The 18,708-nt window shown below is 46.2% G+C and overlaps 1 protein-coding gene across 3 annotated transcripts in view; it reads left to right on the top strand.

The window, feature by feature from the left end:
- The first annotated feature begins 12,992 nt into the window (after window positions 1–12,992).
- The window catches only part of PDSS2 (decaprenyl diphosphate synthase subunit 2), a 392,099-nt gene continuing 386,383 nt past the window's right edge, over window positions 12,993–18,708 (top strand). The window contains exon 1 of one of the 3 annotated variants that reach the window (XM_077289618.1): window positions 12,993–13,273. In XM_077289618.1, the coding sequence (XP_077145733.1) occupies window positions 13,145–13,273 (129 nt within the window). In that variant the 5' untranslated portion in view covers window positions 12,993–13,144. Of the gene's footprint in view, window positions 13,274–13,540; window positions 13,667–13,705; window positions 13,877–18,708 lie in introns of those variants that run through there. The other 2 variants (XM_077289619.1, XM_077289621.1) reach the window with 2 other exon arrangements.

The following is an 18,708-nucleotide window of genomic DNA, read 5'->3' on the forward strand; positions in this document are numbered from 1 at the left end:
TAAATTTTACCACTATCATGAATTACAATATGTCACGAGAAAACATTGTCAGAATAACCGGGATCCCTTGAAGCGTTCCAGAGTTATAACCTCATAAAGGGACAGTGGTCAGAATTGTAAAAATTGGCCCGGTCATTAACCCCTTCATGACCCAGCCTATTTTGACCTTAATGACCTGGCCATTTTTTGCAATTCTGACCAGTGTCCCTTTATGAGGTAATAACTCAAGAATCCTTCAACGGATCCTAGCGATTCTGAGACTATTTTTTCGTGATATATTGGGCTTCATGTTAGTGGTAAATTTAGGTCAATAATTTTTTCGTTTATTTGGGAAAAAAACGGAAATTTGGCGAAAATTTTGAAAATTTCACAATTTTCTAATTTTGAATTTTTATTCTGTTAAACCAGAGAGTGACACAAAATAGTTAATAAATAACATTTCCAACATGTCTACTTTACATCAGCACAATTCTGGAACCAACATTTTTTTTTGCTAGGAAGTTACAAGGGTTACAATTTGACCAGCGATTTCTCATTTTTAGAACACAATTTACAAAACCATTTTTTTAGGAACCACCTCACATTTGAAGTCAGTTTGAGGGGTCTGTATGGCTGAAAATACCCAAAAGTGACACCAATCTAAAAACTTCACCCCTCAAGGTACTCAAAACCACATTCAAGAAGTTTATTAACCCTTCAGGTGTTTCACAGCAGCAGAAGCAACATGGAAGGAAAAAATGAACATTTAACTTTTTAGTCACAAAAATGATTTTTAGCAACAATTTTTTTATTTTCCCAAGGGTAAAAGGAGAAACTGGACCACGAACGTTGTTGTCCAATTTGTCCTGAGTACGCTGATACCTCATATGTGGAGGTAAACCACTGTTTTGGCTCCGAAGGGAAGGAGCGCCATTTGACTTTTTGAATGAAAAATTGGCTCCAATCTTTAGCGGACACCATGTCGCGTTTGGAGAGCCCCCGTGTGCCTAAACATTGGAGCTCCCCCACAAGTGACCCCATTTTGGAAACTAGACCCCCCCAAGGAACTTATCTAGAAGCATAGTGAGCACTTTAAACCCCCAGGTGCTTCACAAATTGATCTGTAAAAATGAAAAAGTACTTTTTTTTCCCCAAAAAATTATTTTAGCCTCAATTTTTTCATTTTCACATGGGCAACAGGATAAAATGGATCCTAAAATTTGTTGGACAATTTCTCCTGAGTATACCGATACCTCACATGTGGGGGTAAACAACTGTTTGGGCACATGGTAAGGCTCGGAAGGGAAGGATCGCCATTTGACTTTTTGAATGAAAAATTATCTCCATCGCTAGCGGACACCATGTCGCGTTTGGAGAGCCCCTGTGTGCCTAAACATTGGAGCTTCCCCACAAGAGACCCCATTTTGGAAACTAGACACAGCAAGGAACTTATGTAGATGCATAGTGAGCACTTTAAACCCCCAGGTGCTTCACAAATTGATCTGTAAAAATGAAAAAGTACTTTTTTTTCACAAAAAAGTTCTTTTAGCCTCAATTTTTTTCATTTTCACATGAGCAACAGGATAAAATGGATGCTAAAATTTGTTGGGCAATTTCTCCTGAGTACACCGATACCTAATATGTAGAGGTAAACAACTGTTTGGGTGCACGGCAAGGCTCGGAAGGGAAGGAGCGCCATTTGACTTTTTGAATGGAAAATTACCTCCAATCGTTAGCGGACACCATATCGCGTTTGGAAAGCCCCTGATGTGCCTAAACATTGGAGCTCCCCCACAAGTGACCCCATTTTGGAAACTAGACTCCCCAAGGAACTAATCTAGATGTGTGGTGAGCACTTTGAAACCCCAAGTGCTTCACAGAAGTTTATAATGCAGAGCCGTGAAAATAAAAAAATCATTTTTCTTTCCTCAAAAATAATTTTTTAGCCCGCAATTTTTTATTTTCACAAGGGTAACAGGAGAAATTGGATCCCAAACGTTGTTGTCCAGTTTGTCCTGAGCATGCTGGTACCCCATATGTGGAGGTAAACCACTGTTTGGGCACACTTTGGGGCTCGGAAGGGAGGGAGCGCCATTTGACTTTTTCAACGCAGAGTTGGCTGAAATCAATGGTGGCGCCATGTCGCGTTTGGAGACCCCCTGATGTGCCTAAACAGTGGAAACCCCTCAATTCTATCTCCAACACTAACCCCAACACACCCCTAACCCTAATCACAACCCTAACCACAACCCTAACCCCAACATACCCCTATCCCTAATCGCAACCCTAACCACAAGCCTAACCCTAACCCCAACACACCCCTAACCCTAATCTTAACCCTAATTCCAACCCTAACCCTATGTGCCCACGATACGGAATTGTGTGCGGATTTTTCAGAACCGTTTTTGAAAAAATCCACAGGTAAAACGCACTGCGTTTTACCTGCGTATGTACCGCAGATTTCCAGGTGTAAAACGTTGTGGAATCCGCACAAAGAATTGACATGCTGCGGAAAATACCGAGTGGTATTTTCAGTACCATGGGCACAGCAGATTTGGTTTTCCATAGGTTTACGTGGTACTGTAAACGTGATGGAAAACTGCTACGAATAAGCAGCGGCCAATCCGCTGTGGATCCACAGCCAAATCCCCACCGTGTGCACATAGCCTAATTCTAACCCTAATTCTAACCCTAATCCTAATTGCAAACCTAACCCTATTTCTAACCCTAATTGCAACCCTAACCCTAATTCTAACCCTAGTGGAAAAATTAAAATAAATATATTTTCTTTATTTTATTATGTTCCCTACCTATGGGGGTGATAAAAGGGGGGTTTATTTACTATTTTTTTTATTTTGATCACTGTGACAGGATCTATCACAGTGATTAAAATGAACGAATCTGCCGGCAGATTCGGGAGGCGCACTTGCGCATGCGCCCGCCATTTTGGAAGATGGCCGCGCCCATCCTAGAAGCCAGATGGACACCAGGAGAGACCCCGGGACGGTGGGATCGGACAGCGGGGGGGGGCCAAACAGGATAGATGGGAGATGATTATGGCGGGGGACATAACGGAGGGGAGGAAAGACTGACGGCGGAGGCAGATCTCCGCTGTCAGTCATGGGGGGGGTCAGATCGGGGTGTCCAGCCATGGCCGATGATATTGCAGCATCGGCCATGGCTGGATTGTAATATTTCACCAAGTTTCATTGGTGAAATATTACTAATTGCTCTGATTGGCTGTTTCACTTTCAACAGCCAATCAGAGCGATCTTAGCCACAGGGGGGCTAAGTACCACTCCCCCTGTTCCTGTAGGTTGGGTGAAATTGGAGTTAACCCTTTCACCCGACCTGCAGGAACGCGATCCCTCCATGACGTCACATAAGCGTCACAGGTTGGATTGGCACCGACTTTCATGACGCCTACGTGGCGTTACAGGTCGGGAAGGGGTTAACGTGCAAACCACCCTTGGGGGTAAAGGGGTTAAATAAAAAAGGAAAAGTGTTTTGGTTTTATTCCAAATAAAGACGCCTATCCATTACTAATCCGTGGGCTTGATGTCACTGGACAATACAAAAGTGACATCAACTCCACTTGCCACTGTTACAGGGCAAATGGGAAGAGACGGGCAAAGCGCCAAAGATGCACCTTTTCTGGGCAGCTGCTATTTTTAGGCGGGGGGGGGCAATATCCATGGCTTCTTACCAGCCTGAGAGTAACAGCCCCCAGCTGCTTGCTTTAGCAAGGCTAGTTGTCAAAAATCGGGGGACTCCATTTCATTTTTTTTTAATTATTTATTTAAATAATTAAAAAAAAAAAACAGTGTGGGGACTCCTCTATTCTTAATAACCAGCCTGGCTGACAAATGGGGGTTGCAGCCCACAGCTGTCAGTTTTGACTGGCTGGTTATCAAAAACACTGGGGAACCCACAAAGTTCTTTTTTATTTATTTTTATTTATTTATTAGATGGAGGCCCAATGATATCGAATCGGGAGGGCGGTAATGTCATGTTGGGGGCAGGCTTTGCATCATTGAGAATCTCTCCCCCCATGTATTCACCCACCTACCACTCTCTCTTTCCCCATGTGCTGACTTCTCCCGTCTGTGCTTTCTTCTTTGACCTGTCTACCCCTTGTGCTATCCCACTTGTCTGCTCCTTCCTGTGCTGTGTTCTCCCCTCATGTGCTGTCCCGTTTGAGCTGTCTCCCCCCCCCCGTGATGTCTCTCTCACCCCTGTGCGCTTTCTCTCTCCCCTATCTGCTGTCTTCTCTCATCTCTTCTTTGACCTGTGTAATACTGACATTACAGCAGATCACAGAGGATACATTTTGTGAGGTAAAATATTGTTTTAAACAGTCAATGAAATATTTTACCTGAAAAAAAAAAATCCTCTGTGGTTCCCTGCTGTAATGTCAGTATTGTCTTTTGCATCCTCCCCTACCAAGGACATGTGGTATGCTCTTTACACAGTCAGACAAAATTTTTAACATTAACTTTCGTTTGTGGGAAAACCCCTTTAATGTGACCGGCTTCCTCTGCCTGTAGACACGTCGCGCATCTGCCCCCGGGATCAGCTAAATAATTCACTGTGCTTGCATGGAATTCACGCAGGCACGGTAAATCAGACTGCCGCCATCTTTGTGCAGATAGCAGCGATCACATTAAAACTGAGCATGAGCTCCTCCTGTACAAAGATGGCGGTGGTCAGTGAATCATTCTGGATCGCTGGCAGGGTGAGACCGCTGCTTCCCAGATGTCATCAGTGTGCATGACGTTTTGCAGCCCGTGCTGCTGTTAAAAAAAAGGACAAATCAGCGTGTTTTGGCCACGGACACTCGGTCCGTGGAAACACACTAACATGTGCACACATTGACTTGAATGGGTCTACGTGCGTGTCTCCAGTACATGTGAAAACTGTCACCACACGTACCAGACACACTGAAGTGTGAACGCGCCCTTACACACACAGAAGTCACAGGCTGCCTTAGACAGACGGCAGCACAGCATCTGAGCAGACTAGTGGCAATCTAAGCTAGCTTGAATTGCTGTTGTCAACCCCTTAAACACCACTGTAAATAACTGAAAGCCTCAGCATCCTGCACCCGATTCCTCACCACATAACGAGATTGCAAGACGCCTATAGGTTACCCCTAGCAGATGAAGGCCGGTTGAAGGTACTCATGGCTTCCATGTTGGTACTCCTGCGAAGCCCGGGCTTTATAGGAAGATGTGATTGGACTATATACTGGAATATTTTGGAATGGCAGTATACAGAACAAGCAATAGCTGCTTCAACTCCTTATGGAGATAAAAAATAAAACTGAAAAAAAAAAATTCCAATTAGTAAAAATCAGATCAATGAAACTGAACCTGGAAAATTCTAACAGCTGCTGGATTGTTCAACCACAGACAGTTCCTACAAAAAAAATTGAAAAATAAGCTTTTTCTTACTGTTTGACACTAAAAAAAAAAACTAGTAACAAAAATAAAATTCACAATCACAACCCATCAGCTGACGCCCTGTAACCTATGCCCTACCCTATAGCCGATGCCCTACCCCATAACCTATACCCTATCCTATAGGCTATACCCTAACCTATAACCTATGCCCCACCCTATAGCCAATGCCCTACCCCATAACCTATACCCTATCCTATAGGCTATACCATAACCTATAACCTATGCCCCACCCTACAGCCAATGCCCTACCCCATAACCTATGCCCCACCCTATAGCCAATGCCCTACCCCATAACCTATGCCCCACCCTATAGCCAATGCCCTACCCCATAACCTGTGCCCCACCCTATAGCCGATGCCCTACCCTATAACCTATACCCTATCCTATAGGCCAGAGGTCCCCAACCGCCGGTCCACGGACCAGGACCGGGCCGTTGGGGTTTTTCAGCCGGTCCGCGGCGCCGCTGACAGCTACTTAGGCAGAGGGCACACACCCGCGGGCTGAGGCGGCTGTGGCAGGGGCTGTGTGCCCGGAGCGGCAGCTGCTGCTGAGAGAAGGTGGGCGCCTTAGCCGCGGGCTCCAGAAGGTAAACACCGGCCACGCCCCCCACAGCGCTCTCCCCAGCGTGCAGCATGGGGCCGGCCAGTACATTTCCAGCAGCCCGCTCTCCTCCACCTGGTGCTGCCCAGGGCACTGCCAGCCATGTTACGTGTGCCACACAAGTGCACATGGAGGGCGGGCTGCAGCAGCATGGAGCCAGCCTGTGCCCGGGCGCTGCACCGAGGATGACGGGGCAGGAGGTGCCCAGTGCCGCAGTCATTAATAAGGAGTTTAGCAGTAAACAAGCGTGTGCGGGAACAGCGGGCTGGGCCCCTCTGAATGAAGGTATTACCGGCGACTGTGCAGGGTCCATGTGTGGGGAGCTGGGGTATATGTAGCAGTGCTGAATATTTTTTTGTTGATAGGATTTCATGAAGTGGCCATGAAACTTAATAAATAACAAACTCAGCTCTGCTACATCAGTAAAAAACCAATTGATTAATCATTAATCAATTGGTTTTTTACTGATGTAGCAGAGCTGAGTTTGTTATTTACGGTTTGTTACTCATGTGCTCTCAAAAGAAGTTATCGGTCCACACTGCACTGATAAAAGTACCACAAAGCTTTAGCATGAGGCCAGATGTAGCAGAGAGGAATGTGTCACTTGTAGATTTCATACACAGAGTGATTCATTTGTCGGGTTTATGAAACACTGAACACAGATGTAGCAGAGCTGATGGTCTCACAGCAGAGTACATTCATTAATGATTAATGAATGTACTCTGCTGTGACACCATCAGCTCTGCTACATCTGTGTTCAGTGTTTCATAAACCCGACAAATGAATCACAGATGTATGGCCTCATGCTAAAGCTTTGTGGTACTTTTATCAGTGCAGTGTGGACCGATAACTTCTCTTGAGAGCACATGATCAATGACTAACACAGGTCTGCTACATCCGCACCGCCGTGCCGGAGGAAATGTTATGGAATGATCAGGAAACTGTCAAGGAGCGAAAGAAAAAGAACAAATCCAGCCCTGCTACATCTGAGTTACAATATTATTAGTGAACCATCACACAGCAGAGGGTTCGTCATAATGTATCAGTGCAGGATAGTTATAATATAAGCTCCATCCCTCCATAACCCCACCCCCATATGACCAAAGCTCCGCCCCTGCCCCACCCCCACCGGGCCATGGAAAACTGGTCTTGCTTAACCCCTTCCCGACCCATGACGCCTATGCGGCGTCATGGAATGATCGCATCCCTGCAGATCGGGTGAAAGGGTTAATTCCTATTTTACCCGATCTGCAGGGAGAGGGGGAGTTGTACTTCAGCCTAGGGGGGGTGGCTTTGCCCCCACGTGGCTACGATCGCTCTGATTGGCTGTTGAAAGTGCAACAGCCAATCAGAGCAATTTGCAATATTTCACCTATGAAAATGGTGAAATATTGCAATCCAGCCATGGCCGATGCTGCAATAGCATCTGCCATGGCTGGAAATCATGTACTGGCCCCCCCCACCGCCCCCGATCTCCTCCCCAGTCGTCCGTTCTGTCAGGTACCCCCCTCCGTCCCCCTGTTCGCTCCCCCGTGCTCCTGTCCGCTCCCCCGTGCTCCTGTCCGCTCCCCCCGTCCTCCGATCCCCCCCCCTGTGCTCCGATCCACCCCCCCACCACCCCCTCATACTTACCGATCCTCCCGGTGTCCGGCCGTCTCCTCGCTGGGCGCCGCCATCTTGGAAAATGGCGGGCGCATGCTCAGTACGCCCGCCGAATCTGCAGGCTGGCAGATTCGTTACAGGTACATTTTGATCGCTGTGGTAGGTTCTACCACAGCGATCAAAATAAAAAAATAATAAATAAACCCCCCCCTTTATCACCCCCATAGGTAGGGACAATAATAAAATAAAGAAAATATTTTTTTTTCTTTTACCACTAGGGTTAGGGTTAGAACTAGGGGTAGGGTTAGGGGTAGGGTTAGGGTTAGGGGTAGGGTTATGGCATGTGCACACAGAGCGGATCGGCCGCGGATCCGCAGCGGATCGGCCGCGGATCCGCCACGGATCGCAGCGGATCCGCAGCGGATCGGCCGCGGATCCGCAGCGGATCGGCCGCGGATCCGCAGTGGATCCGCAGCGGATTGGCCGCGGATCTGCAGCGGATTGGCCGCGGATCCGCCGCGGATCGGCAGCGGATCCGCAGCAGATTGGCCGCGGATCTGCAGCGGATTGGCAGCGGATTGGCCGCGGATCTGCAGCGGATTGGCCGCGGATCCGCAGCGGATCCGCAGCAGATTGGCCGCGGATCTGCAGCGGATTGGCAGCGGATTGACCGCGGATCCGCCGGGGATCCGCAGCGGATCGGCAGCGGATCCGCAGCAGATTGGCCGCGGATCTGCAGCGGATTGGCAGCGGATTGGCCGCGGATCTGCAGCGGATTGGCAGCGGATTGGCCGCGGATCCGCAGCGGATCGGCAGCGGATCCGCAGCAGATTGGCCGCGGATCTGCAGCGGATTGGCAGCGGATTGGCCGCGGATCTGCAGCGGATTGGCAGCGGATTGGCCGCGGATCCGCCGCGGATCGGCAGCGGATCCGCAGCAGATTGGCCGCGGATCTGCAGCGGATTGGCAGCGGATTGGCCGCGGATCTGCAGCGGATTGGCAGCGGATTGGCCGCGGATCCGCAGCGGATTGGCAGCGGATTGGCCGCGGATCCGCAGCGGATTGGCCGCTGCGAATTCGAAGCAGTTTTCCATCAGGTTTACAGTACCATGTACACCTAAGGAAAACCAAATCTGCTGTGCCCATGGTGCGGAAAATTCCGTGCAGAAACGCTGCATTGTATTTTCCGCAGCATGTCAATTCTTTGTGCGGATTCCGCAGCGGTTTACACCTGTTCCTCAATAGGAATCCGCAGGTGAAATCCGCACAAAAAAACACTGGAAATCTGCTGTAAATCCGCAGGCAAAACGCAGTGCCTTTTAGCTGCAGATTTTTCAAAAATCGTGCGGAAAAATCTCACACGAATCCGCAACGTGGGCACATACCCTTAGGGTTAGGGTTGGAATTAGGGCTAGGGTTGGAAATAGGGTTAAGAATAGGCTTGTGGTTAGGGTTACGGATAGGGTTAGGGGTGTGTTGGGGTTACAGTTGTGGTTAGGGTTGGGATTAGGGTTACGGTTGGGATTAGGGTTAGGATTAGGGTTGGAATTAGGGTTACGGTTGTGTTGCGGTTAGGGTTGTGGTTAGGGGTGTGTTGGGGTTAGGGTTGTGATTAGGGTTATGGCTACAGTTGGGATTAGGATTAGGGGTGTGTTGGGGTAAGTGTTGAAGTTAGAATTGAGGGGTTTCCACTGTTTTAGGCACATCAGGGGTCTCCAAACGCAACATGGCGCCACCATTGATTCCAGCCAATCTTGCGTTCAAAAAGTCAAATGGTGCTCCCGCCCTTCCAAGCCCCGACGTGCGCCCAAACAGTGGTTTACCCCCACATTTGGGGTACCAGCGTACTCAGGACAAACTGGGCAACAACTGTTGGGGTCCAATTTCTCCTGTTACCCTTGCAAAAATAAAAAATTACTTGCTAAAACATAATTTTTGAGGAAAGAACAATTATTTTTTATTTTCACGGCTCTGCGTTATAAACTTCTGTGAAGCACTTGGGGGTTGAAAGTGCTCACCACACATCTAGATAAGTTCCTTCGGGGGTCTAGTTTCCAAAATGGGGTCACTTGTGGGCTGTTTCTACTGTTTAGGCACATCAGGGGCTCTGCAAATGCAATGTGACGCCCGCAGACCATTCCATCAAAGTCTGCATTTCAAATGTCACTACTTCCCTTCCGAGCCCTGACGTGTGCCCAAACAGTGGTTTACCCCCACATATGGGGTATCAGCGTACTCACAACAAACTGGGCAACAAATATTGGGGTCCAAATTCTCCTGTTACCCTTGTGAAAATAAAAAATTGCTTGCTAAAACATCTTTTTTGAGGAAAGAAAAATGATTTTTTATTTTCACGGCTCTGCGTTGTAAACTTCTGTGAAGCACTTGGGGGTTGAACGTGCTCACCACACATCTAGATAAGTTCCTTGGGGGGTCTAGTTTCCAAAATGGGGTCACTTGTGGGGGGTTTCTACTGTTTAGGCATATCAGGGGCTCTGCAAACGTAACATGATGCCCGCAGACCATTCCATCAAAGTCTGCATTCCAAAACGTCACTACTTCCCTTCCGAGCCCCGGCATGTACCCAAACAGTGGTTTACCCCCACATATGGGGTATCAGCGTACTCAGGAGAAACTGGACAACAACTTTTGGGGTCCAATTTCTCCTGTTACTCTTGCAAAAATAAAAAAATTCTGGGCTAAAAAAATATTTTTGAGGAAAGGAAACACATTTTTTATTTTCACGGCTCTGCGTTATAAACTTCTGTGAAGCACTTGGGGGTTCAAAGTGCTCACTACACATCTAGATAAGTTCCCTTGGGGGTCTAGTTTCCAAAATGGAGTCAATTGTGGGGAGTTCCTACTGTTTAGGCACATCAGGGGCTCTGCAAACGCAACCTGACGCCCGCAGAGCATTCCATCAAAGTCTGCATTTCAAAACATCACTACTTCCCTTCCGAACCCCGACGTGTGCCAAAACAGTGGTTTACCCCCACATATGGGGTATCATCGTACTCAGGAGAAACTGGAAAACAACTTTTGGGGTCCAATTTCTCCTATTACCCTTGGGAAAATAAAAAATTGTGGGCTAAAAAATCATTTTTGAGAAAAGAAAAATTATTTTTTATTTTCATGGCTCTGCGTTATAAACTTCTGTGAAGCACTTGGGGGTTCAAAGTGCTCACCACACATCTAGATTAGTTCCTTGGGAGGTCTAGTTTCCAAAATGGGGCCACTTGTGCGGGAGCTCCAATGTTTAGGCACACAGGGGCTCTCCAAACGCGACATGGTGTCCGCTAATGATTGGAGCTAATTTTCCATTCAAAAAGCCAAATGGCGTGCCTTCCCTTCCGAGCCCTGCCGTGCGCCCAAACAGTGGTTTACCCCCACATATGGGGTATCATCGTACTCAGGACAAACTGGACAACAACATTTGGGGTCCAATTTCTCCTATTACCCTTGGGAAAATAAAAAATTCTGGGCTAAAAATCATTTTTGAGGAAAGAAAAATTATTTTTTTATTTTCACGGCTCTGCGTTATAAACTTCTGTGAAGCACCTGGGGGTTATAAGTGTTTACTATGCATCTAGATAAGTTCCTTGGGGGGTCTAGTTTCCAAAATGGGGTCACTTGTAGGGGAGCTCCAATGTTTAGGCACACAGGGGCTCTCCAAACGCGACATGGTGTCCGCTAACGATTGGAGCTAATTTTCCATTCAAAAAGTCAAATGGCACGCCTCCCCTTCCGAGCCTTGCCGTGCACCCAAACAGTGGTTTACCCCCACATATGAGGTATCGGCATACTCAGGAGAAATTGCCCAACAAATTTTAGGATCCATTTTATCCTGTTGCCCATGTGAAAATGAAAGAATTGAGGCTAAAAGAAATTTTGTGTGAAAAAAAAGTACTTTTTCATTTTTGCGGATCAATTTGTGAAGCACCTGGGGGTTTAAAGTGCTCACTATGCCTCTAGATGAGTTCCTTGGGGGGTCTAGTTTCCAAAATGGGGTCACTTGTAGGGGAGCTCCAATGTTTAGGCACACAGGGGCTTTCCAAACGCGACATGGTGTCCGCTAACGATGGAGATAATTTTTCATTCAAAAAGTCAAATGGCGCTCTTTCCCTTCCGAGCCTTACCATGTGCCCAAACAGTGGTTTACCCCCACATGTGAGGTATTGGTGTACTCAGGAGAAATTGCCCAACAAAATTTAGGATCCATTTTATCCTGTTGCCCATGTGAAAATGAAAAAATTGAGGCTAAAATAATTTTTTCGTGAAAAAAAAGTACTTTTTCATTTTTACGGATCAATTTGTGAAGCACCTGGGGGTTTAAAGTGCTCACTATGCTTCTAGATAAGTTCCTTGGGGGGTCTAGTTTCCAAAATGGGGTCACTTGTGGGGGAGCTCCAATGTTTAGGCACACGGGGGCTCTCCAAACGCGACATGGTGTCCGCTAAAGATTGGAGCCAATTTTTCATTGAAAAAGTCAAATGGCGCTCCTTCCCTTCCGAGCCCTGCCGTGCGCCCAAACAGTGGTTTACCCCCACATATGAGGTATCAGCGTACTCAGGACAAATTGGACAACAACGTCCGTGGTCCAGTTTCTCCTTTTACCCTTGGGAAAATAAAAAATTTTTTGCTAAAAGATCATTTTTGTGACTAAAAAGTTAAATGTTCATTTTTTACTTCCATGTTGCTTCTGCTGCTGTGAAACACCTGAAGGGTTAATAAACTTCTTGAATGTGGTTTTGAGCACCTTGAGGGGTGCAGTTTTTATAATGGTGTCACTTTTGGGTATTTTCAGCCATATAGAACCCTCAAACTGACTTCAAATGTGAGGTGATCCCTAAAAAAAATGGTTTTGTAAATTTTGTTGTAAAAATGAGAAATCACTGGTCAAATTTTAACCCTTATAACTTCCTAGCAAAAAAAAAATTTGTTTCCAAAATTGTGCTGATGTAAAGTAGACATGTGGGAAATGTTATTTATTAACTATTTTGTGTCACATAACTCTCTGGTTTAACAGAATAAAAATTCAAAATGTGAAAATTGCGAAATTTTCAAAATTTTTGCCAAATTTCCGTTTTTTTCACAAATAAACTCAGAAATTATCGACCTAAATTTACCACTAACATGAAGCCCAATATGTCACGAAAAAACAATCTCAGAATCGCTAGGATCCGTTGAAGCGTTCCTGAGTTATTACCTCATAAAGGGACACTGGTCAGAATTGCAAAAAACGGCAAGGTCATGAAGGGGTTAAAGCCGGTCCCTGGTGCAAAAAAGGTTGGGGACCTCTGCTATAGGCTATACCCTAACCTATAACCTATGCCCCACCCTATAGCCGATGCCCTACCCCATAACTTATACCCTATCCTATAGGCTATGCCCTAACCTATTACCTATGCCCCACCGCCCAGATGTCCCTTCTCTCACTGGACACAACCTCTCCTCCTTTCCTCATTCCGCTGCTGTTCTATTCTATGGCTGTTTAATTGCGCATGACTAAAGAATTCTTGTGGAAAGAACTCTACTACGCACGCTCCAGGAAATCCCGCGTCCTCCGGCGGGAAGAGATGTGGCGAGCTAAGCAATCTCGCGTTGCTACGTATTCTCCGAGCGCATGCGCGGTGAGTATAGTTCACGTGTGACAGATGCCGGTACGCCGCGAGTGTTCGGTTTGTTCGGAGAGTGTCACGTGTCTGCCGGGCTTTCTGTTATCTCCGGTGTAATAAAATAAGACTCTCCCGTTGCTTCCAGCAGCTTGTTAACCTCTTTGGCGGTGTGTCTGCATAGTGTGTACAGGGGCGGGCTGCCAATGGTAAAAGTGCGGAGGGATTGAGTAATGTGGACGTCTCCCAAATCTGCTCAGTGCGCATGTCTGTACACTTAGCTGCACGGTACTGACCTCGAGCACGTGGTGCTGGCACACATCAGCTGTGACCTTCATAGTCATGGCCTGCCCGGGCTTCTGTACACACGTGAGCCAGAGCCACCACCGTGTCCCATCGCCTTATACTCGGGTCTGTCATGTTCTCGTTTTGAGCTGTTCACAAATGGTGGAATCAATGTGTCCATAAAGCCAGTATAATGGAGCTGTCAGGTTTTCTTTTAACCATTTAAACTGGTCGTCCCTAGTTTGGCAGTTATCTGTTCTTAGGACAGAGGATGACTTCTTGATCGCTGGGACTCCAACCGATTCTGAGAAGAACCAGAGCTCTGTAGCACCCCAGGTGGGCAGAGCGGAGGTCCATCCTATGTACTGCAGTCCCATTCATTTGTAATAGGACCACCTAGACCAGAGGTGTCAAACTGCATTCCTCGAGGGCCGCCAACAGGTCATGTTTTCAGGATTTCCTTAGCATTCCACAAGGTGCTGGAATCATTCTGTGCAGGTGATTAAATTATCACCTGTGCAATACAAGGAAATCCTGAAAACATGACCTGTTGGCGGCCCTCGAGGAATGCAGTTTGACACCTCTGACCTAGACCGTCTCCGGCGGTGCGCATGAACGACCACTTCTCTATTCACAGTGAGCTCTTCAGAACCTCGGTCTCTGAATCAGAAAGCTATCCCCTATCACGTACCTGGAGGATGACTCCTAAACCTGGTACCACTTAAAATGAATGGGCGAGAGGCGCACACCTTCACTTTTTCCTCCCCCTTTTCCATTGACATATGAGTTCTTGCGGGATAAGTTGTAGTGTTATTTTACCAAATAAGAAAGCCCCTCCATAATTCCAACATTTTTTTTTTTTTTTATGACTTTCATTGTGCGGTAAAATGATCTGGCAATATGATTTTCTGGGTCACTATGGTTGTGACAATGCCAGATTTAGGCTACGTTCACATTTGCGTTGTTGTGTGTTGCGTCGGCGACGCGTCGGTGACGCAACGCACAACGCATGCAAAACGCATTGTTTTGTGACGCATGCGTCCTTTTTTTGCATGATTTTGGACGCAAAAAAAATGCAACTTGCTGCATCCTCTGCGCCCTGACGCGTGCGCCCAAAAAGACGCATGTGTCACAAAACGCAGCACAACGCATGTCCATGCGTCCCCATGTTAAATATATGGGCGCATGACGCATGCGGCGACGCTGCAGCGCCCGACGCTGCAGCGCACAACGCTAATGTGAACGTAGCCTTATAAGGTTTCTTTTTCTATTTCTGTGGTTAAAAAATATGTGCTGTATTAGAAAAAAACTAACTTGGTTTGTTTTTGTTATAGTCTGCATCCCATAATGTTTTCATTCTTTTGTCGGGATACCTGTGTGAGGGCGCGTAGTTTTGCATGCCGAGCTGTAGTGTTTATTGATACTAGCTTGTGGTGCATATGATGTGATAGCTGTTTGGCTATGTGCACACATTGTTTTGTTTACTATGTGCACACGTTGCGGATTGGTGTGCGGACTTTTTCACACTGTTTTTGCAAAATCCACAGGTAAACCGCACTGCGGATTACCCGCGCTTTTTGTGTGGATTCCACCTGCGTTTTTACGCCTGCGGATTCCTATTGAGGAGCAGGTGTAAATCGCTGCGGAATCCGCACAAAGAATTGACATGCTGCGGAAAAAACACTGCTGCGTTTTTGCGTGTTTTTTTCCACAGCATGGGCACTGCGGATTTTGTTTTCCATATGTTTACATGGTACTGTATACCGCATGGAAAACAGCTGCAGATCCGCAGCGTCAAATCCGCTGCGGATCTGCAGCAAAATCCACAACGTGTGCACATGGCTTTTTTCATCTTAAAGAAGGTAAACAAAAAAAAATTGTTTCAGTGTTAGTGAATTTTTAGATTTTATTACTTTGGGCAATTCTGCACATGGCAATAACAAATCTTTATTTGCATTCTGCTATTTATGTTTGTAATATATGGGGGTCATCTAAATTTTTATTTTTGTTTTTCATACATACTATATTTTTCGCTTTATAAGATGCACCTGATTATAAGACGCACCCCCAAATTTGGTGAAGAAATACAGAAAAAAATAATTTTATGTTAAATGGGGGTTTGTCTTATAATGCCAGTATCCGTCTTACAAATCATATATATGTCCCTCATCCTGGTATCTATATAACCCCCATCCTGGCACAACCCCCATCCTGGCACATTGCCCCCCTGTGCTGCTGGCACACTGCCCCCCATATCCCATCCTGCTGGCACGCACATGGCCCCCCCGGTCACTATATGCCCCCCTGCTGGCACGCACATGCTCCCCTGGTCATTCTATATGTTCCCTGCTGGCACTCACATGGCCCCCTGGTCACTATATGCCCCCCCCTGCTGGCATGCACATGGCCCCCCTCTCTCTATATGCCCCCTGCTGGCACGCACATGGCCCCCCGGTCGCTGTATGCCCCCCTACTGGCACGCACATGCTCCCCGGTCACTATATGCCCCCCTGCTGGCATGCACATGATAAAATAACAAACACTTACCGTAATTCACCTTCTGATGATGGATCCATGTCCCAGCTCGTCGTTTGTGCTTCCTGTTTTCCAGGCATCAGATCATGTGACCTGGGCACACAGTGATGACATCACTATGCTGTGCCAATCACATGATCGGATGTTGGCACGGACACAGGAAGAGCCATGGGGGAACTGGGAGCACGGAGCCATCATCAGAGGGCGAGTTAAAGGGAACCTGTCACCCCCTCCCCCGGCGGTTTTAACTAAAAGAGCCACCTTGTGCAGCACTAATGCTGCATTCTGTCAAGGTGGCTCTTTTAGTTGGGGTCCCTTCCAACGCTGAAATATTCGTTTTTATAATTTGCCTGCCTTACCTGTAGACTGTCCGGGGGGGCATGTCTTTTTTTGGGGGGAAAAGACATGCCTCCCGTACACAAACACCTCCCAACCATCCCTTAGCCCCTCTGCTTCCTTCATTAACGTCCCCGGCGCCTGCGCTGTAAGTTCCGATCATGTGATGTGAGTCGAAGGGCAGCGCAAACTGCGCATGCCGTAAAAAAAAAAACCTTACAGCGCAGACTGTAAAAAATCAAAGTGCGGTGAAATTGCAAAAGAAAAGAACAATTCCACAATTGTTTTTTAGGTTCTTTTTTTTTTTATCATGTTCACCAAATGCTATAACTGACATGTCATTATGATTCTCCAGGTCATTATGAGTTTGCACATGTCAAGCATGAAAAGGATAGGAGAAGCTTTGTAATTTTTCCTGATGAAACACTGATGGTAAAAACTAACAATGTCCAAACACTGATGAATCTGACATCCAAAATACTGATGACACTTGGACCATTTTTATGCGTATTTGAACAAACATGTCTGAGTGCGGCCTAGCTCCAATCACAAGTTACTCTCAGATTGAACCCAGTCCATATAGTGATGGCACACAGCTGCCATCCATCTACAGAGGCCCTTGCCAAGGTGTTAAAAGGTGTTTGCAAGAGATGTGACTGTCCGCACATCAAAATCCTGTTGCAATACTACTGTGGATTGGTGCATTTTTTGTGTTCTAGTTAGTAGATGCACTGTTTTTAGAGGTTAATGCAGCTATTTTAAATTTTTACCTGTAAAACCATATGGCTAAAATCTGCAGCAATTCACCATAAAACCTCTTGCTGTTTTTGATGCAGTGTTGAAATATGCAAATTGCCTCTTCCGAGAGGAAGAGGACAGGAACTCTAGCTCCACTTATTGAATGTAGCAATCTTAAAAGTCAATATCAATCCTTTAGGCCACTGTCACATTATCATTATTTGGTCAGTATTTTACATCAGTATTTGTAAGCCAAAATCAGGAGTGGAACAGTCGGAGGAAAAGTATAATAGAAACATATGCACCACTTCTGTATTTATCACCCACTCCTGGTTTTGGCTTACAGGTACTGAGGTAAAAAGCTCACCAAATACTGAGCATGTGAACGTGGCCTTAATGAGCCTTGCCACGTGACTTGGGATAAGAAGCAAAACCAGACACTCATTTGAAGACATGTTTTGGAGTGTTTTCCCCTCATCAGTGCAAAACGGGAGATCTAATGTGGCTGGGTTAGAGGCCTCTGACAAGTGGTCTGAGGGGTAAAGTTTCTGCTCATTCAGAGTGCCGAATTTGCATAAAGACTCTTAGGATTACTACATTCAATAGGTGGCACTAGAGTTCATGTCCTCTCTGAAGAGGCAAATTGCATATTTCAATTCCAAGAGGAGCTTTGCGTGTCGTAGAAATCTCCAGATGCCGAAAAGAAGAAAAGCACTACTGTAAGGCATGCATACTACACCAAAATAATAAAATATAATAATTTTATTGACCCACAATTACAGAAACAGAAAACACAAGTAAAAACATATGAGAACAGCCACTCAAACCCACTGCTATAAACAGCTACAATAAGTGTAATGCAATCTTATAACCCTGAGGCAATAGCTCCTAATAACTATTTATCCAATGCACCCTGGGATGTCAGTAATCAGGACATGTCAAAATTTGGACGATCCCTAGTATACCCTAAAAGGGACCAAATAAGGAAGAAAAAACTCTGTGTTGGAGAACCAGCACAGAGCATCGCTACAATTAGGGTAAATGTAAGAAACACCCAAAAACCTGGGTTTATACTATGAGCGCTGTGAGTAGCAGGTCAGTCAGATAGGATTGAGAATGATAACCAATGACTGATGAACAACTGAAGGAGTAATAGCCAAAAATGGCCAAATGTACCAGAAAAGACTCAGAGCAGGAAAGCCCGGAAAAAATGACCCAGGCAGGAACGTTCAAACAGCAGGGGATATGAGTGGGGGACCCCGGAATGACCCCACGCGTATCGCCGTAACCCGTACGGCTTCGTCAGTTGAAGTCTCCTTACGCCGACATAGCGTTTTCCACAGGTAGAAAAGATCTCCATGATGCAGTATTGAATGTGCAACAAAAAAGTCTCTTGTACATACAGTGGCATGTAAAGTTTGGGCACCCCTGGTCAAAATTACTGTTATGAAAAGTTAAGCAAGGTTGAAGATGAAAAGATCTCTAAAAGGTCTTAAGTTAAAGATAACACATCTCCTTTGTATTTTAGGAAAAAAATATTGTCTTTTTTTTTTTTTTTT

Source organism: Ranitomeya variabilis, chromosome 2, assembly GCF_051348905.1.
Source record: "Ranitomeya variabilis isolate aRanVar5 chromosome 2, aRanVar5.hap1, whole genome shotgun sequence".
Classification (NCBI taxonomy): Eukaryota; Metazoa; Chordata; class Amphibia; order Anura; family Dendrobatidae; genus Ranitomeya; species Ranitomeya variabilis.